This window comes from Lichenostomus cassidix, chromosome 20 (assembly GCF_008360975.1).
Source record: "Lichenostomus cassidix isolate B80296 chromosome 20, HeHo_3.0, whole genome shotgun sequence".
Classification (NCBI taxonomy): domain Eukaryota; kingdom Metazoa; phylum Chordata; class Aves; order Passeriformes; family Meliphagidae; genus Lichenostomus; species Lichenostomus cassidix.
The window spans coordinates 14,119,683-14,140,142 of record NC_139500.1 but is presented as its reverse complement, the minus strand read 5'-3'; the positions used below and the strand labels follow the sequence as shown (position 1 = coordinate 14,140,142).

Sequence of the window (20,460 nt, the reverse complement as noted above, 5' to 3'; positions counted from 1 at the left end):
CTTCCGCTCTCCTTGTTTCCAACCCTCGGGCCAGGCCGGGACTCCGCAAGGCCAGGGCTAGGAGGGCTCGGTCGGGTTTCGGAGCGGCCGCGGCCACCGCCAGGGGCTGCCCTCGGCCCGCGGCTCCCCTCCCCTCCCCTCCCCTCCCCTCCCCTCCCTCCCTCCCTCCTCCCTCCTCCTCCTCCTCCTCCTCCCCCTCCCTCCCCTCCCTCCCCTCCTCCTCCTCCCCTCCCTCCCTCCTCCCCTCCTCCTCCTCCCCTCCCTCCTCCTCTCCCCCTCCCCTCCCTCTCCCGTCCCGGCGCAGCATCCCCCGGCAGAGGGACCCGGGGAGCGGCCGGGGGTCCCGGGCGGCGCTGCACCGCCCCCGGGCGGGGCTCAGATCGGGTTTCATATCCTGCCCCGCTCGCGCGCAGAGCGGCCATGGCGGAGAGGTGAGTGTGGCTGCTGCGCACCTGTTGAGCGGTGGGAGAGGGGAGAGAGGCATCGCTGCTCCCCGGGGCAGTGGGCCTGGGGCCGGGAGCCACCCCCGGCTCTGGTGGAGGGGGCGGCGCGGGGCCAGGCAAGCTGAAGTGGCAGGTAAAAGGCAGCTGGGCCGAGCCGAGCCGTGCTGTGCTGGGTGGCCCTACTCCTCGTGCGGGGCGGTGGTCCCGATCCGCCTCCCGCCGCACCGGGCTGCCTAGGGGGGCGAACTCCCTCTCGCACCGTTCCAGCTCCCGCCGGGGCCGCCGTCTGGGGCTGGGACCGACCTGTTTGCGGCCTCCGAGCGAGACGGGCGATCGTGAGCTCGGCTGAGCGGAGCCGGCCCGGCCCTGACTCGGAGTCCTCCCTCCCGCCTGGCCCCGGCGCCTCTCCGGAGGCGGCGGCCGGACTCTGTCGGGTGCCCTCGCACCTCCGAAGACGGGCAGCTCGTTGGGAGCACACCATGGCTTTGTGCCCGTTCCAGCCGACGCTCGCCGACCCTGGGTTGGGCGCCCCCGTAGCTTACTCTCTTTCGCTTGAAAGATAAGCGCTTTTACAAAATGTCATTGAAAACACTATCGGGCGTGGCTGTTGCACTGTGACCAGGAGAGCGTTCACTCCTCTCCTGGAAGTGGGAAGGGAGCCAAGATCACCTGTTGGCAGTAAAAATGGAGGGACAGGTAGCCAGGCCAGTTTCCCAGCCTGCATCCGGCTTCCGACAAACGCAGGCGGATTTTACGGCTCCAATGAATAACCCCATTGAAGGAGAATTCCTCCTGGTCTCTCTGCACCTGGGATCGTCGGTCAGAAGTGGTTGAATTAAGTTTGGCTCTGCCAGGAGGAAAGTGCAGAGCCTGGCAGAGGCACCATCCTCCCTGTTGCCGATACCAGTTGCTGTTGCACTGGTTTGCTAGTGGGTTTTTTTTCATCCTAGATTAAAAACTTGGCTGATTTAACATTCCTGCAGTGCAACTCTTCCCAGGGGTACTAGATTTCAGCTTGCTTCTCACGTTCTCATTGTCTGTGGGAGAGCTGTGCTGTCATTTTGCTCAGTTGAAGATGCAAGGTGTTTGGAATAATTTTTTGTTTCTCTTGTGTTTGAAGTTGTTGTTGTTTTTTTCCTTTCTGCATCTCTTGCAGCAGACTGTAGTCTGAGTTAGTCTGCGAGGAGCATCTTGAGAAGGGGCAGCAAATCCTATTGAGGGCAGCCGTAGAATACCAGAATTCAGCCAGAGCAAAATGAACACAGCAGCATTCTCTCACTTTGCCAGCAGCAGCAACTCACAGCAGCTGCTTCTGCCTTCCTGCTTGTGACTGCCAAAGGTGCTTGAGATCGAGGTTGTAGGTTGCTCATTTCAGGGTAAACTGGAAAACCTGACAAAATCTTGTGGATTTGAGGCTATCATTCCACTAGCTGGTGCAGAAGAGTTTCTTGTGCTGGATTTCACTTGGTTTTTCCTGTGTATCCCCTGCTGACTGTCTCTTCAGTGCTTTTCAGTTTGGTTTTTGCTGGGTTGATGAGACAACTCTTCCTGTCAGTTGGATGGAGGCTGTTTGGAGTGATGCTGAGATCACAGTGGATTGTAGGAATGCAGCTTTAGAAGCCAGGATTTTGGTCAGATAGTTCACATACCTTCTGTATTCACAACAGGTTTGCTTAGCTGAAACAGATGTCTTGGTCTTAGCTGGGAGAACATAAGCTACAGTGAGATCTCAGTCCATGGGTCTGGTGCATTTTGTAACTGAGAGAATTTTATGGTCATCCTTGTGATGCAAAACGCTGCTTTCAACATGACCCTTATTAGATTCAGAGCAGAAATGCTTGTGAGAGACATGCACATGTAATATGCCATGCAGAATGGGGCTCACTGAGCACTGCCCTGATTTAGGGACATAAAAGGAAAATGCCTCCCTGTCAACTGATTTACTTGATTTCTAGAAAAACGTAATGTGCTGTGGTGCAAATATGAAAGGAGAGCGTGGGATTCTTGTAGTGAGCTGCCTGTGGGGTAAGAAAATCATGTGGATTTCATTGTATTGGTGTCTGAGGTTTGAGGCATTTTTTAAAATCCATTTTGCCATTCTTTTGTGGCTGCTGTCACAGGTTTTGTAAACCAGGGAACAAGGATTTTTTTTTTCCCCTTAGAGCCATGGAGGAAGAATTATTAGCATTGTTGAGGGATGTAGGAAGGACTGTAAGATGCATAGAATCAGCTTTAATGGAATTACTTCTGTAATTAAAGTTAAAGCATAAACAGCTGTAGGATTCTAATTTTTTGGCCCATGAGGGTGGGTTGTTTTTTTCCATTGGCAGTGCCATTTAATAAATACTCATATTCTTTAACCATTTTCTTTGAAATGTGTCATATCTATATTTTCTAACAGGTGAATGCTTTAGTAAGAATACTACTTGGTTGCCATTTTACTTATGGAAAAGGAAGCTTTTCAGTTTGGACCTGCTGTTTTAGCAGGATGTTTTCAGCTGTTTGAATTAGACAGCCTCAGGGTGGGTGCAGAGGGTGATCTTGCAGCCTACCCAGAAATACTGAGGTTGCTGAAGTTAGCTGAGTGGGAGGACTGGGAATGGTACTGAGTGTGCTTGCTCAGCAGGAAACCTGCTGTTCTGGCTGGCTGTTTTAATTTGATTAATACAAAATGTGAGGGATTCATGTGTTTTGTTGTGATTACAATGAGGACTCTTAATTTTGTTATTCACTCTTGAGTTATTTGAGTATGAATTTGTTGTGTTTAGGTAATTCAGATTAATTCAGGCTTTAATTTGTCTTCACGTGAATACCAGTTTCCGTGTTTTTTAGAAACTTTAATTTAGGAGTAAGTGAAAACTTTGACACTTCATCAGCCTGCCCTGGAGTTGCTGATGGGCTGTGTGTGTCTGAACCCAGCCATGGCTTTGCAGCAGAGGGGTCTTCTGGTTTTGCCAGGGCATCCAAGCCTCTCACTGTTGTGCAGTGCAGAGCCCTCCACATCCTCTGAACTGGCTACATGTATCCTGTTCTGCTTTACCCTCTTAGCTGGCTTAAATAAAGCCATGAATAAATGTCCTCTCTGTAGCTAGCTGTGACTGCAGGACAAGCCCATGCCTCCCAGCAGGTCATCACACTCTTGTCTGCTGAATGAGCCTTTTCCTGGATGGGCATTGTGGTAGTTCACCTGGCAGTAAATGAACTGGGGTAGGAAAGGTCTCTATTAACTCTGTAAAATGAGTGGAAATAAGTGCAGGTGGGAGAGGTTATCAGCAAACCTAATCTCTGCCATGAGCTTCTGTCATCCCCACTCCTCTAAACATGCTGGTGAGTTTACCAGGGCAGTTTTCGTGGGATTAAATGTTTTAGGGGTGACTGGCTTTAAGTGAAGCCAGGAGTTTGTTTTCTTCCGTAGCTCTTCTTGCAGAAGTGGAAGAGAGGCTGTGTAGGACAAGGTAGTTGTCTTGTCCATCATCCTTGCCAAAACCTTTTTAAGTTGTTTCCATCAGCAGGCCCAGCATGGCCCAGAGCTAGCTCCTGAGGGGGCAGTGAAGCCTCCCCGGTATTTGACTATGGAGATAAAGCCTGGTCTGTGGGAAATGCCTTCAGACACATCAGAGTCTTCTGTTGGAAACTAATCAGAAGTTCAGAGGAAAGAAGGAGTGTTTCCTCTTTCCTTTAGTCTCCTTTCCCGGTGTTTCCATTCCTGTTGTACTCCCCAGATGGCTTTCCCAAGTGGGTGATGCAATTAGGAGGAGATGCTTGCAAGCTTTTAGCAAATAGATAGGTCAGAATTTGAAATGCTCTATTTAGGCTCCACCAGTCCTTCCCAGGTGGAGTGCAATTATTTGTGCCTTGTTCTGACATGTATATGCCTATGTTTCTATAAAAAGTCACCCAGGCAGATTCAAATAGTTCATGAAGTGCCTCTTATTTGTAATAAAAATAAATTCTGGAACAGGCACTGGGATTTGGTTTTAGCTGGATTCATAGAAGGTTTCTGAGTTCTGCTGTCATTACTTACATATTTGTTGTTAATTTCTGCCTTTTCCAAGGTGCGCAGGAAGGCTGTTCTCTTGTAGGAAAGCCAGCTTTAATGAGCTAACAATTTCTTGTGCTTTTTAGTGGCTCAGTCATGAGTGTCTGTTGAAGCAACCTTTTTGATGGGTTTTATACTTTTCATGAGGAAGAGTAATCTTCTGCTTTGGACAGTTTCTTAAAATAGTCAGTTCTTGGAGTGGCAGGAAAGTATTAACTAAAGCAGCAGCCGTGAGGTCCATCTGATTCATACAGCTGGAAGAGACACTACAGGTCAAGAGAAAATTCTTTTGCACTTGGTCTTTGTCTCATGGGACAATGGAAATACCATTATTTGGTATATATTCTCTCATCCTAATTACTGCTCCAAGGGTTCGAGGTTACTGCTGTAAGGATTAAGTGTTTTATATTTCCAGTTGAGTGTAGCCCAGTAAATTCCAGTGTAATTGGTGTCAACTATCTTTCAGCTACTCTCCCAAGCTTTTCTCTTTGTGTGTTGTCAGCTGCCATTTTTTGATTATGCAACACACACACAGCCAAGAGATATGTGGAAAGCTTAAAATGAGGATGCTGGAGATCCAGATTGTTTGCTTGAAGTGAAGCATGGGAGAGAGAAAGGATTCTGTGTTTTGCAGGGGAATGTTGGTATGGCTTGTGTAGCAGCTCAAGGAGACATGACCTCCCTCTGTTACATGCTTCAGGCAAAAAGAAGGGGCTTGAGTTGGACAGTATCAGCTTTAGAAAATTACTCCTGAAAAAAACACACTGAAAGACTAAAGTGCTGGAGATGCTGGTATTATTTTTTTTCAGGCATTTTTGTCTCTTTGTACTTAAGGTCTTGTATGAAATTCCAGCAAGGGCTCTATGCTGCAGAGTGGTGGAACTTCTGAAATAAAGAGGTCTTAATAAAACTGTTTGCTGATATCTTCATCAACCACCAGAGGCAAATAGAAGTCTGGTTGTACAGGAAGGGTGTATTTTTTACCCCTCTTCTATTCTGCTTGTGCCCAGCTCCCTGAGGCAAGCTCTTGCTTTGCCTTCTGCAGTGGCAAGTGCTGTGACATGGGATGAAGATGAGCAGGAAGCATCCTGTGCTCCCCAGACTTGCTGTGTGTTCCTGTCTCAGCTTGAAGCAGAGCAGTCCTGGGCCCCTCTAAGCCAACCTTTTTCTTAGCTGCAGGGTTTATAATCTACTAAAGCCAAATAAGCCAAGTAGGAAGGATCCCCGCACAAACCTGTGCTGGGCTCACTCCTGTGTGTAACTTTGCAGCTGTGGGACACTGCCATACTTTGACAGGTGGGGCTGTTTCCTACCTGGGCAAACAAGGTTGATGCTTTTTGCCTGGACACCTGTTACAGAGGCAGAAAAGACTCAGTGTAGTGGGATTTTGTGTCATCATGGACATCATGAGCTTGTGGTCCAGGGCCAGGTGCTCTAGAGCAGGGGTAGCCTGTTTGTTCTGTAGGTCTGTCTTTTTTCTGTTTGCTTTTACTTGTGTCATTCATCTGGGAAAAATAAACAAAGAGGCTTACTGTCTCCATCACTAGTGATACCAAGAAAATCCCTGCACAGTGCTGTCTGATGACCTGAGACTGAGCTCAGCAAATCCCCTTTAACCACATGGGGTTCAGCTGTCTTGGGTTTTTCTGACTCTGAGACAATGCAATATGTTGTGTACAAGCAGCCAGGGCTCATGATAGAAGGATGAATTGGTGTAAAATATTTTCAGTCAGAAAGGAAAGACAGAGAAAAAGTTATAGGTGACTTTAAAGCTGAATAATATAATACAGGCCCAGGGGCTGAGCGGTGCTGTGGAGTTTTGCCTGGAAAGGTTCCTCTACACAGCCTTGTGAGACCCTTAGAGTAGCTGACTCACATATTGCTGGAACCCCAACCTGCCCGCTGGTCCTGGCCACCTTGACTGCTCCAGCACCTGCTTCTCACCCCCTTGCTAATCTGCTGGCACAGTTGTGCTCTGCCATGCAGTCTTCTCTGTTCTGGGCTTGTCCTCTGTATGCTGTTGGTGCCATGTGGGAAATTTCAAGTGCAGGGTTGTTTCCAGACATGGAGTAGACTGCAGGTGGTCACACTGTAATCTACATGCTAAGTCTTCCTTATAGGAGTTTGAATAGTAACCCAAGGTTCAGCTGTTAGTTTCAACACGATCAGTTTGTTGTAAAACAGTAAATGCCGTATTTGGTCCTCTTCTGGTCCTGCAACCATTTCCTCCTTGTGTACATTGTAGTTCTTTGATAGTCCTTTGATAACTACAGCTATCCAGCTGTGTATCAACCACACTGTTTAGCTCTCCTTGGCTCCCTAAATCCAGTAGTTAGGATTGGGATTTTATTAGACCTTCCAAGCATTGCTCTAAGCCAGGGTGAGAGGAGGAGCTCCAAGTGTTTTATGAATTCTTGATCATCACCAATCAACATGAAGTGAAGAGAGATGGTGACATGGCTGTGAGCTGAGGTACAGAGCCTGGAGTGCAGCTGGCATGAGGAGCATTTAATGTAGGCCTGAGGACAGACGCTTAGCATGTCGTAATGTGGAGGGACATTTTCTTAGCAATTTATACCTTTGTAATACAATGAATATTCTGGCTGGGATATGACTGAGTTGTATTTAATCAGTCTAGTAAAATGAATGTGAAGCAAATAGCATTGGGGCTTGGAGGGCAGCTTTGTGCTTGGGTTGGTGCTGCCCTTGGGCTTTCGTCTGCAGTCCTGAGTTAGAGCACAAATGGCCAAAGAGTTGCACTTTTGGCTTGAAAACTCCTTAGAGAGCTTGCCTCTGAAATATTCTAAAGATACTCTAAGTTAAATTAGTTTAAAAATCACTGAAAATAAGGATGAAAAGCAAATATGCTCCTTTCTGTACAGAGGATTTAGAAGATGCTGAGGAAATGCCTGGTGGTGTTATGACAGCCCAGCCTAAATTCACAAAAGCTGTAATTTGAAATTAGTCTAAACCACAGGTTTAAGGTTCTGGAGACTTCCAAAGTAGAAGTCTGTTTTGGGATGACAGTAAGCATAAAAAAATAAGAAAGACAGTGATGATCTGGAGGTGAAGCTGTGCAATGCCATCCTTTTTATTTTATTTTTTTTTCTCTGAGTCCTGTCATCAAAGTAGTTGAGTTCACTAAAGCAAGAGAAAACCATCTGCTTTTAGTTGGCAGGCCGAATTATCTCTGTGAGGGATTTGAGGAGCTCTGCTGTCCTCGTGATGAGTGCTGGGAATGGGGAAGGAGTGGGTTGGGGTTGTGGATAATTGAATCATCTGCTCTGATTTTAGTATGCCATGATGTTATCATCCTGTTCCCCCTCCCATGGTCTATTGAGCCAGCTTTGGATGTAACACTGTTGAAGTGACTTTGGCCTTGAATTCCAAAACCTGCTACAAGGGGGAGGCTGGACGAGAAATGCTGTGGGCAGAGCTTCCTTTAATGGGGGCACTTCTTTGGGTTGATCTTGTTTGTGAGACTGGGAATGCTATATGAGTCTGACAGCAAGGGCCATATCAGTGATTTCAGCCTCTCTGGCTTCTCATAACTCTTCCCTAGGAAGGTGGTCTCTCAATGTCTAATTCTAATGGCAGTTCCCCATCAGCCATCCAGTGCTGCCTCTAACAGCTGAGCACTTGTGTGATTAAAATTTATTTGGTCTTGGAGCAATCAAATCACTCACTGTTTTCTCTGTTTAGATAAGGAAAGCTGCTGCTGAGCTGTGAGAGGTATCTGTGTGTGGGAGAGAAGCTTTTTGGTAACCTGGTGTTTGGTGAAGGTGTGCTTGCTGCAGGGCTACAGGGAAGTTTCACCTTGGGCTGCTTTGTCCACCCTACTCTCCCTGGAGCAGGACACAAAGACTTCAGAGGGGAAAGAGTGAACAGCATAGTGATCACCAAATGGTTTAATGAAACAACCCAAAGTTCAGCTCAAAATGTAAACACGGACATCTTCCAGTAGTTGTTGTGCCCACTTCTGCCTGGCATGTATGGCTTGGGTGGTAAGCTGAGCTTGAATGTGTTGCTTTTGGGCTGCAGTGGAGGCTCTTTGGGAAGGAGCACAGTTTCCTATTTTAGAGTGTCTCCTGATACAATGTACATTTTGTACTCTCGGTGTGAAATAAAATAGCCACTGCAGCTGGCCAAGACAGCTCTGTTACCCTGGTCTTGCCAGGGCATAAGGTGCCAACTCCAAAGCAGAGTTGGGCCTCCAGGAACGGCATGTTGGTGGGCTGTCGCTGTTGAGCCGCTAGCAGAGAAGTAGAAACCCAGGTTCTCAGGCAAGAAAAGAAGGAAGTTTTTATTTTGCTTTCCATATATATAGACTTTTCACAGGTCACCCAGACTGGTCAGTCAAAACCTCCCCCTAGGCCTAATTGGCCAGGCCTGAACTGCCCAATTCTTGAGACCCTGTTTGCAAAAACATCCAAACTTTATCTTTGTTTATAAAGCACAGCAAAATGTTCTCACGAGAAGGACCTGTGCTAGTCACAGTGGGCCCTTGGTGAAAGCAGAGGAGGGCATACAGTTAATTCCTATTACCTTGCTCAAGCCTCTGCTATTTGCAACAGCAGCCATTTCTTCAAGCAAGTGTGTGTGGGTGGTCAGAGAACAGACAAATTTGTCATAGAACTGCCAGCGGTGCAGCTTTCTTGCCCTTCAAATCCAGCTGGACCTGGGTTAAACCCAGAGATTTCATGGACTGCAGAGATTTGAGAGACTTTACGTGAATTAACAGTATTCCCCAGAAGTTACTGTTTTGGGTCTGTTTCCTGTGGTAGGAACTTGTATTGCTTTGCCTATAGGTCTATAGCTGTAAACCGTTTGCTGGAAAGGCAAATGCGATCTGTTGTATAAAGAGCTTTAACAGTGAGATGCGTCTTTGCTAGTGCTTGGACTGCTCCACTGGCCCTCTGGTAAATGCAGTCTGTCATTAGGACAGATGTTCTGTGGGCCCAGGGACAGAAAGCAGTATCAGTCTGCCTGACTCTGAAAATGGTGCTGCTGGGGGGGGCATTCAGTGAGCCCCTTCTTGGGTACAGCTCTGTTGTAGCAGAGCTCTCTGTGCTGCTTAAGATGCAGGACAGTATCAGGCTTCATCTTTCAACTTCGCACCTGCTAAGCTGTGACAGAAGATGAGAAAAGGAATGAACAGCTGGGAGATGCAATCCTCATTTTTACTGTGCTTCAGGCAACAATTGATCCATGATGTTTTTATTTTTTAGATTAAAACCTGTTGCTGACTAAATCTGTTTTGCAGTTTGTTTGCCATTGGGCCCAGCCTTTTGTCTCTTGCATGTCTCCTGCTAAGGTCCTGCTGGCCTCAGCCTTGGCTGCATCTCTGTGCTGGGTAGTGTTGAAAATAAACAAGGGAGAAGATCCAAGCTGTGGCAGCTCCCTGGGAGGGAAATGCTGCTGCAGGGCACTGCTCTCTTGGAATCTTGGCTGCCCTTTAATGTCAGGAAGGAGGAGCCTTGATCCCTCTACCTCTCACCGGGTGAGTGCCTCAGGAGATGCTTTTGTTGTGTAACGTTTTTCTAGCTGGAAAAACACCTAGTTTTGGGCATCTGGAAACTGACTAGTTTTCGTGGTTACCTGTGAAAACTCAGTACATTTGTGCCCAGGAATAGTCATGATAATGCTAAGCCTGGGGTTATGATGGGATCTTTATGACTGACGGCATAAAAATAAAATTATTGAGACTTGTCTGCCTGGCCACAGAGCTGGTGTTTACTCCCGAGTCTGCTAAAAAGGGGCTGTCTGCTTTCTTGTAAGAGCCCTGAGATCTGCTCCTTGGCTAAAGAGTAGCTGATAGGAACAGGGGTGGTAGGGAAATTATTTAGTGATGACATTACCAGCTCAGAAGGAATGAATACCTCCACCAAGAACAAATCAGACTTTTTTGTTTGGCCTTTTAAACAAAGACGAAAAGAAAAAGGAAATGTGCAGAGGAAAGAAGGATAATGGAAAGTGAAGGAGGTTGGCCAAAAAGCAGAAGCTGTATTCAAGCAAGAAGACCAAAAAACCTATCTGTTTCAGCAGCTTACATGTAAAATCAAAATAATGCAGGCCAAATTAAGATTTTTGAAGAGTGAATTTGCCAAATATTATTTACTTTAAAATGCACCAGAAACCTTTTGGAAACTGGAAGCAGAAGAGATCAAAGTGTGAGAGGCACATAAAATAAAGCTATCACAAAAACATCTAAACCATTTTTGGCCATCTTGACTCCTGTGGAGGAGCTCTGCAATCTACAAGCTTGCTACAGAAGAGCTGTCTGAGAAGTTGTCTCACATTGAACATCAGTTGAAATAGCTTTTGAGCAAACTCAGGAACTGATAAGAAACTATAGGGAACAGATAGCATTTACTCAAGTGTGCTATAGGGCCTTAAATCTGAAATTGCTGAGATACTTTCATGTGTACCCTGCTGCTGAAGATATCTCATAAATTGGGGTGGCAAATGCAATGGCATTTTTAAAAGTGGAGAGTCTTGACAATATTGGGGAAGTGCCTCAGTATTTGTCTGGGTGGGCTGCTAGGGAAGGGTTGTGGAGAGCATTCAGAGTTCCATGAGCTACTGGGTCTCACCCTTGTGCCTAAGTCTCTGCAATGAAGAACAAGTTTGCTGAAGGCATGGTCAAGCACAGCTGCTTGGAGCAGAGTTAGCAGGGCTATTGTAAAGGCAAGCCCTGGCTCTGCTGCACAGACCTGCTGGAGGTCGATGAGCATGCTGGGAGCAGGACCACTAGGCTTCATGTATCTCTGTTTTCAAACAGTCTTTGGTGAGTTTCCCTGCCAAAGGCTTTTAAGAGGCAGTCACCATGAGCATGGAGGAAGGGTCTTGTTAGGGACCAAGAGCTGGTGAAAACATAGACTGCAAAGGGTAGGGCTTGCTGGTCAGTTTTCAGCCTGGGGAAGAGTCATCAACAAGGCCCAAGAGACTGGTGCTGGAAGTGTTTTGCATCTTATGGGTAATCACAGGTATGGAGGGGTGCAGTGACATTCCTGGGTTTGCAGAGTATCCTCAGTTCTTTCAGAGTGGGTTGAATAGCTCACTGAAAGTGAGGAAATCAATAACGACCTCACAGAACCAAGCAAGTGGACCAATATATGACAGATAAGCTTCACTGTAGAAAAATGTGGTGAACAGGGAAAAATTACCTGTACTGGGCCTGTTTGATACTCAGTGTGGAACTAGTGCTTATAGCTTGGGAAGGATCTTGGAGTCATTGACAGTTCTCTGAAATCATCAGTTCTGTCTTTGATGTTAGCCAAATAAATCAATCCATTATGGTCATCCTCAGCAAGGGAGTTAATAACAAAGCTGAGGGCATCATTTTGACCGTGTCTAACACTTTGTTCATGTCTTGGAGGCTGCATGCTGTTCTGATTTCTGCATTGTGAGAAGGACAGTGGTGTTAGACTGTGGCAAAGACAAAATCAGTAAGGGACAGAGCAGCTGCCTTATGAGGAGAGAGCATAAAATTTGTGACTCTTTGGTTTGGAAAAGTCCTGCACAGCATTTGATCAAGGTATGCAAAGTCCAAATACCTATTATGAAGGTAATAGAATCACAGAATGGTTTGGGTTAAAAGGGATCTTAAAGATCATCTACTTCTAACCCCCTGCCATGGGCAGGGAGATCTTTCACTAGGCCAGGTTGCTCAGAGCTCGGTTCAGTCTGGCCTTGAACATTTCCAAGGAAAGGGCAGCCACAACTACTCTAGGCAGACCTGTTCCAGTGCCTCACCATCCTCACAGCAAAGAATTTCCTCCTAGTATCTACTCTAAACCTACTCTCATTCAGTTTGAATCCATTCCTCCTTGGCCTGTGACTACATGCCTTGTAAAAAGTCTCTCTCCACCTTTCTTGTAAGCTGTCTTCAGGAGCTGGAAGGCTTCAATTATGTCACCCCTAAGCCTCCTCTTTTCCAGGCTGAACAAACCCAATTCTCTCAGCCTTTCCTCACAGGAGAGGTGGTCATCCCTCTGATCACCTTGATGGCTTCCTCTGGACTGGCTCCAACAAGTCCATGTCTTTCTGGCGCTGAGGACTCCAGAACTGGATGCAGCACTGCAGGTGGGGCCTCACCTGAGGGGGAGAGAGGGACAGAATCCCCTCCCTTGACTTGCTGCCCACACTTCTTTTGATGCAGCCCAGGACACAGTTGGTTTCTGGGTGCCAGCGCACACGGACAGGCATGTGCAGCCTCTTGTCCACCAGCACCCCCAAATCCTTCTCAGCAGGGCTGCTCTCGATCTATTCCTGGCCCAGTCTGCATTGATACCAGAACTGATACCCGATCCAGGTGCAACATCTGGCCTTGTTAAACCTCATGAGATTCCCATGGGGCACTTCTCAAGCTTGTCCAAGTCCCTCTGGATGGCCTGGTCCTTCAGATGTGTCCTCTGCAAACCTACTGAGGGTACACTTGTTCCCTTCATGTATTAATGAAGCTATTAAATAGCACAATATTAGAGCTATTAAATAACACAAGGGTCCCAATACAGACCCCTGAGGGACCCACTTATCACTGATGTCCACTGGGACTCTGAGCTGTTGAGCATGACCCTCTGGATGCGACAGTCCAACCACTTTCTTATCCATCTAACAGTCCACTCATCAAATCCATCTCTCTCTGATTCAGAGGGAAGGATATTGTGGGGGTCTGAAGTCCAGGTAAATTACATCTGTGTCCCTTCCCTTGTTTACTGAGCTACCCCATTGTAGAAGGCCACTGGGTTGGTCAGGACTTGCCCTTGGTGAAGCCATGCTGGCTGTCCTGAATCACCTCTGTGTCCTTAGCAGAGCTAAGGAGGGTCTGGTCCATGATCTTCCCAGGCACAGAGGTGATGCTGACAGGCCAGTAGTTCCCAGGGTCCTCCTTTCTCCCCTTTTAAAAGATGAAGGCAGTGTTTCCCATTTTATGAGTAAGTTGAATTTTTTTTTTACCAAGTCTTGTGGCCCTAGAACTTTGGGCACTTGGTGAAACCTAGAGATTGATTTATAGCAGATATGAGGAAGGCCATTTATTTTACACAATCTGTGATGAACTTCTGAATTCAGTGTTCTTGGGGGTTGTGGATGCAAAAGGCATCATCAGGTTGAAAAAGTATTTGGGTAAACTTATGGGCAGCCAGTCTGAAATAGTTACTTGGAATAACAGCTAGCCATGTGCATTCAACATCTGTAATATATGTGTGGATTCTGGAGGAATGAGGGAGAAGATGGAGAAAGGGCATGACTACGCTTATGTGTTTTACTTAAGAAACCTCTTTGGGTGTCTCACCTCTAGGCAGAATGGAGGGGCACCTGATTTTACCAAAGGTGCATGTCTTACATGTTTTTGAAGTTTCCAGAAACCAACATTAGGTGGGAACATAAATAGGTATGACATGTTGGGGAGCAGCCAATATGGCTTTTGTAGACTCAAACTGAGCTACATGGCTGCACTGGTACTTGCAAGGTATTTGGAAGTACATGGCAGGGGTGATCAAGTGGAGTGATCTAGTGGACCTCACTGAAAGGTTTCAGCACAGGGTATCAAGGAAAAGTCCATAATGGGATGCATGGGTGAATAAATGGTTAAAAGATAGACTGCAAAGATGATGAGTAGATAGACTTTACAGCGCGGGGGAAGTCCTGTGGGAGCCAGGCTGGGATCTCTGCTGCTCACAGTGTTTGTACCTGATCTAGAAATGGAGATGAAAGTGGTGGCTGGGGAAGAGCAAACGAGGGAAGAAATCCTGAGCACTGAAATTCAGGAATGAATTGAGGGTAACAGGTGGTTCTGGAAAGTATCAGCACCCTGTGCTCAGTGTTTGGCTGTGCAAGGGAAGAGGAGGCTTGGGAACAGCAAAGAGGGAAGCAAAGGACAGCATAGTCTAAACATCGTGGTGGTCTGCTGCCATGTTGGATATTCAATGTCAGGCCATCCCATCTTGGAAGAGGCCTTGCTTTAAGTTCCTCGGCGGTTTTTTGGTCATATTTTTTTAATCAGTGGCAAATACTATGTACTGGGTGCATAGTATTTGGCAGATGAAGACTGTCTAGGTAGATATAAAATAAAAAGCAAAGTTGAATGTGGTCCAGGTTTCTGCCTGAATCCATCAGCTGTGCCATTGCTGGCGCCACAGAGAGTGGTGCCTGCTTTGGTATCTTCGTGAATTTGCCTCTTTTTTTGCTGTTTCCCTTGCTACTGCTGAAAGTGAAAATCTCAGTTTTGGACTGAGCACAAGCTAATAAATGCATGGGGTTATGGTGTGAGAAAACAAAAGGAACTTGTTTTGGGCACCAAATCAAAGAGTGTACTGTTCTCACCCCACTGTTCACTGTTACCATGTGTAGCAATTACTGCCATGGCAACACATATTTTCATGAACCAGCCAGGATCTTCCAGGGCTTCTACATAACTTCTGATACTTGCTCATTGTGATGCTATTAATAACTGTGTTTCCCCCCATCGTAGCCAGGAAGCTGCTTCTTCCTCATGTACCAAGTGCAAGGAATAAGCTCATTTTAAATCAGTTGTGGGGAGAAGTGACACCGCGGATTTCCTGGAATTTTTTTTAAAATTTTTTTCTGGAGATCCTGTCTCGTGCTGCCAGCTCTGCAGCCACCTCCTGAGTTGATATGTCTCTCTTGTGCCATTTATAAGAATATATCTCTCTTGTGCCATTTATAAGCCAAGTCTCAGTTTATTTTTTTTTTAATTCCTTTTCTTTTTTTTTTTTTTGCTCCCTTCTCCCCCTTCCTTTAAACCAGGACAAACAGATGACACATATTTACTCTTCAGCTATGTACAGTAGTTTAAGTATTTATTTCAGACTGACTTGGTCAAGGGGAGAACTTAGCACAAATTAAATGCGATCTGGTCCAGGCTCTGGTCTGCAAGATGTCTTTACTTATCTCCTGGTTATTTAAAGAAGGTAAACCCCAAGTATTTAAAATCGCAGTTCAACTGTTCTTGTCACTAGTTGAATTTAGCTGTGTTTAAAACCCACAAATGCATATCCACCTTTTCCCAGCTGCATTAGCATGCCTGCATGAATTTCCTTTGAGTTGAAACTGTGTCAAAAATACTATCAGTAGGCCTTTTGACACATCTTAAAGATCTGTGGAAAAGGTGAAACCTAGGCTCTTGCTTAAGATGGTGGTTCCACTTGAGCCTGAGCATCTGTGAAGGGCTGTAATGGGTGTGCACCAGAGTCATGAGTCTGTTCAGGGCTCTGGTTCTTGGTGTACACAAGTCACAGCTGCAGTTGTCCAGTTTCTTCGTTCCAGAGGAAGGAGTAGTTTAGCCAAGCCAGTCTCCTCTCATTCAGGGAGCTCACTTTTCTTCTGCTGAAGTGTAGCTATTAACTGTAAAACCCTCCCTCCCTTTCCTCACCAACTTGAAAATTTTTTTGCAGTCTTGAAACTTGAAGCTTTGGATGTCACTGTCTTTGATACTGCACTTTCCCTGATCTCCCTGACCTGCTGGATTGATAGCCTACTGTCATTAACTGAGAGAAAAAGATACAGTGAAAACAGGGAATTCTTTATCCTGTCACCCTCCTTGGGGAGGCTGAAGAAATGAGCATATGCCCTGCAAAAGGCTGCTCCAAAGAAAGGAGTAATTGTGATGTCCACAGTGAGTGACTGCATTCTTTTATTGCTGCTCTCCCTATTTCTTGGGGGAATCTGTTCAAGGTAGTACCTCCAGAGGTGCTGCCAAGGGAAGGCAGCACATGCCACATGGGACTACCTGCTTCTGCAGCCCAGCTGGTTTTTCCTGGCCATCTCCAAGAAACAACTGAGACCTTTTTTTAGAGCTTTTGGTGACTGACACGGTTATTCACCATGAGCTGCTTTCTTGCAGACTCTTGGGAATCATAGAATATGCTGAGTTGGATGGGACCCATCAGGATCATTGAGTCCAACTCCTGGCCCTGCACAGGACAACCCAGTTATCCCACCCTGTGCCTGAGAGTGTTGTCCAAACGCTTCTTGAGCTCAGACAGTCTTGGTGCTGTGACCACTACCCTGGGGAGCCTGTTCAGTGCTCAGCCACCCTCTGAGTGAAAAACTTTTTCCTGATATCCAACCCAAACCCCCTATGACTCACCTTCATGCTGTTTCCTCAAGTCCTGTCATTGGTCACAAGAGAGAAGAGATTAGTACCTACCCTTCCACTTCCTCTTGTGAGCATGTTGAAGACCACAATGAGGTCTCCTCTGGTTAATCCCATCTTTGTTTCTGTGATGTGGTGAGAGCAAAGGCAAATTTTGGGCTTTAACTGATTGTACTTTGTTTTGTGAAGTCTTACATCTGTGAGATTGAAGAGATGTTCAGTTTTAAAAAAGCTGTGACTGCATTTTAAGACAAGGTCAAGCACCTCAGTCTGTCTTTCTCATTAAATCAAGCCAGAGCTTGTTCATGACAAAGCACTGAAACCCTACATAACTAGTACTTTTGTTTACTTGGTGTTCAAGGTGTTACTATAGTCACTGCTGGTCTTGCAGATGCAAGTGTGTAGCAGACAAAGCAGAGTTTGAAATATAGCTCATGGAATGTGACTCCTATCCACACTGTAATGTTGTAGAGGCAATCAGGGAAAGAATGTCAGTTTGGTGCAACAATTAAGCATGCCTTTCCTTTTGGAGAAAGCTTTTTCCGTGGCTTATTACATCAGAATAAAAAAAAATATAAAAAAATCAAACATGGACTGTGTTTTTCATCCCAAACTGGGAATTAACTCAGAGCTAGGTGAGCTTTCCAGGGCTGGAGCTGTGCATGGAACAGGGATCCATGTGCTTCTCTGTGGGGCAGGTGTGGAGGAGGGGAGGTTCTGGGGCTGCAGGAGGGACTGATGATGTAGGCCCAGACACTGGCTTTGCAATACCCTGACTTTGTTGGGTCTTACGTGCTTGTTCAGGAATTCCTGTAGGCAAAACAAATGGGTGGACCTCTTTTTCATGAGTTATTAATTTTTCTTGCTTATTGTTTTATAAAGAGTTTATGAACTGTGTGCCTGAGGTTTTCAGCTATTTACTTACTACCTCTCTTTCTTTGCCAGAGGAAATTGGTTTGTTTTGGGCCGGAGAAAATGATGACACTGAAGCAGCTCCTCTGCACAGAGTCCTGTTAGGATGAGCTTCCTGATGGCAGCTTGCAGCACAGGAGAGAGTTGTTTGTTTGCAGACTCTGTTAATTCTTTGACTTGCTGCCAACTTGTTCCTATTCCTTGCCTTTGAATTGCTGCCCAATTCCTCTGCCAGACTGGCATTGTAGTGGTTAATTTGAGTCACACAAGCTTGGACAGCTAATATTTTCAAGAGCTTCTCTGCATTTGTTCCTTCATGGTTTTTCAACAGAGTTGGCAGAGACAGCTGCAGCCGGAGAGATTTGCTGAAGAATGAATCAGCCTAAAAAAGTTGTGGTGAAACACTGTTTGTTTTGTGCCTTTAGCCCACAGTGTTTTGTGGACTCTGCTATTGGAGAAACAACCTGGTACCTTGCTGTTCCGTGACTGTGTCATGCATGAGTTTTCAAGTGACTCTGTATTTTAGCTCATAAAGGACCGTCAGCCCTTTAAATGAACAGATGGCCATCATTTTGCTAATGTTACACTTCCAGGAATGTTGCTGCTTCAGATATATAGCTTTGCTGAGTGATGCTTGAAAGCATTGTGCTTTGTGATCTGGCTGTTTGTAGGGCATCCTCAGCTGGCACCTGGGGTGACACTGTCTGGTTGTGTATGGCCTAGCTGTGCTAGTTCTCCACCCTCTAATTAGAGTCTCAGTCTGCTCCTGCTCCTCACCACTGCTGGCTCATGTGCTGCCTTTAGAAAAGCTAAAGTTGTCATGTTTTTTTGATGCTCTTCTGGAGTTATTTTAGATCAGAGGTGGATGTCTTGTGAGGTCCTTCAAGTTCCCGTCCCTGCATGCTCTCACTGTGGTGGCCACTTGGTCCTGATGTCCTGGCTGATGGATTTCCCTTTGCTGGTTCTGGACGTTTCTTCTCTGTTCCTGTCTTCCCTGTCTATGATGTTGTTCAGAAATTTCTGTACGTATTTTCTCATTATGGCATAGTGTTCCCTTGTGCAGCAAACAAACATCCCTGTGCATGATGCAAATGAGCCTTGGGACTTGGCTATTTACTTTGTTCTGTTCTGACTGCTGTGGGCTCTGTCTTCCCTTCAGTGAAGATGGTACAAGAATGGTCGTTGTTTTGCCCTCCTGTGTGGGGAAACTCTGCTGTGCTGCAGTGTGTTTACGTCTGTGCGATGCCTGATGTCATGTCACTGAGCGCAGGATGATCTGTGTACAGAAATGATGATGATCACTCACCGCAGAGTCCCATTCCTCACGCAGTGTGTGGGATATGGGTTGCTCCCAGGGTACTGAATCAATTGCTGAGTTTTTGTGGTGGTGCAGCTTTTCTAGAACAACTTCTGATTGTGGAGCCTCCTGTTCCCAGACTGCTTTCCTTGGCATCAGCTGTCTGAGGCAGCAGCTGCTGGGCCCCTCGCTGCAAGGGCATTGTGGCAATGCTGGGCGGAATCCCTGAAATCGGTAGTGGTGACATAGGAGACAGTGAAGAGTAAATCTCAGGACTGAAGCAGCTGGGCAGCAAGCTAGATAAATCAAGACCTTTGTCAGTAATTCTACAATGACAGGGCGGTGGGTGCTGCTGTGTCCTTGGGATAGCAGGGATATCACCAACATGACATTACTTGCTTTAGCCCAGGGAGAGCACTTGATGTATGCTGCTTCTCCAGGGCTCTGGGCTCTTGCCCTACATCATTTTGGCAGGTACAACTTCTCCACTTCATTCCTGCAGCTTAACAGCATGATGCTCTTCGCCGAGGGTGTAGCTTTGTCAGCACTGGGAAATGTCACCCTGCTGAAGTCTAGTTTACTTCTATTCAACAGCTGCCAAGAGGTGTAGGGGTCTTATAGATCTCTGGAGCCATGTTCAGCTTTCTAGTCACTGACCAGGGTTTCAATCATTTGGTAGTGCTAACAGGTGCAGGGGCCCATTGAGAAGGCAGGAGACTCATGCACGAGTTCCATTTCCATCCCCTCCTTTTGTTTGTATGCGTCTCCCTTATAAAAACACAAACAGCCTGGCCTAATTTTAGAGTTTTGTTCATGCTGGGAGGCTCTTGGCTGCTTTGAGTGCCATTGTGGGCAGATTCTGTATGACTTGCTGCCTGCACACACTCTCAGAAGTGGATGAAGCTCAGGTCTGCTCCATTTGTCTTAGTATCGTTTATCTTAGCTTGGTGTGTCCCAAGAAGGTGTGGAGAAAGTAGATCTATGACCTTGGGTACCTGTCTGCAGAGATTTACACTCCCGGAAGGATGTGGCTGGTGCATCTGGCAACGACCTTGCATGAGTCCTGCTCCCCACTTTGGTGGGACCCTGTCTATACAGGTGGCATGACCATGATGGTGATCATCGAGCCATGCTTGCAGTGTGTTTGCACAAATCCTCCCTGAAACTAGGGGCAGTGCCATGGGGGTGATGGGAAGGCATCAGGCTACTTCTCTGGGGCTGAGCCCAACATGCTGTGGTGGGGGAGCACCAGGGGTGGAAGGTGGTACGCAGGGTGCATCCCAGCTGTGATTGTCATTTGTTGCTGAGCTGGCAGGTTGTCCTGTAATGTCTTCACCTAAGCAACTGTGAAATATTTCCTCTCTAAGATATCGATAAAATTGAAGTTTTCCCATGTAAATCTTGTCTGTTGGAAACAAAGTCCAGTTATGAGCATGTTGAGGTGGGATGCAGCCACTGTCAGGTGCAGTGGTGCTAGTATCAGTCCCAATCCAGCAACAGACCTGACCATGTGTCCTGGGATTGATGCAGCCTGAGGTTGTGCAGGTGGGAGGCCAGTACTGAGCTGTGCCAGGCCTCAGCTCTCTGCCAGGGCACCTCGTGTTCCCTGGGCAGGGACCGTCCAGCTGGCACTGAGCTTCCCGCTACAGCT

General features: G+C 46.6%; 1 protein-coding gene across 3 annotated transcripts in view; it reads left to right on the top strand.

The window, feature by feature from the left end:
• Positions 1-279: 279 nt before the first annotated feature.
• Positions 280-20,460, top strand: part of LOC146428898 (rho GTPase-activating protein 39-like) — a 67,491-nt gene continuing 47,310 nt past the window's right edge. For all 3 annotated transcript variants that reach the window (XR_014856055.1, XM_085079543.1, XM_085079542.1), the window contains exon 1: positions 280-431. Coding sequence is in view for 2 of the 3 variants with exons in the window: in XM_085079543.1 (XP_084935669.1) it covers positions 421-431 (11 nt within the window). In the remaining variant the exon portion in view is untranslated. The remainder of the gene's footprint in view (positions 432-20,460) is intronic.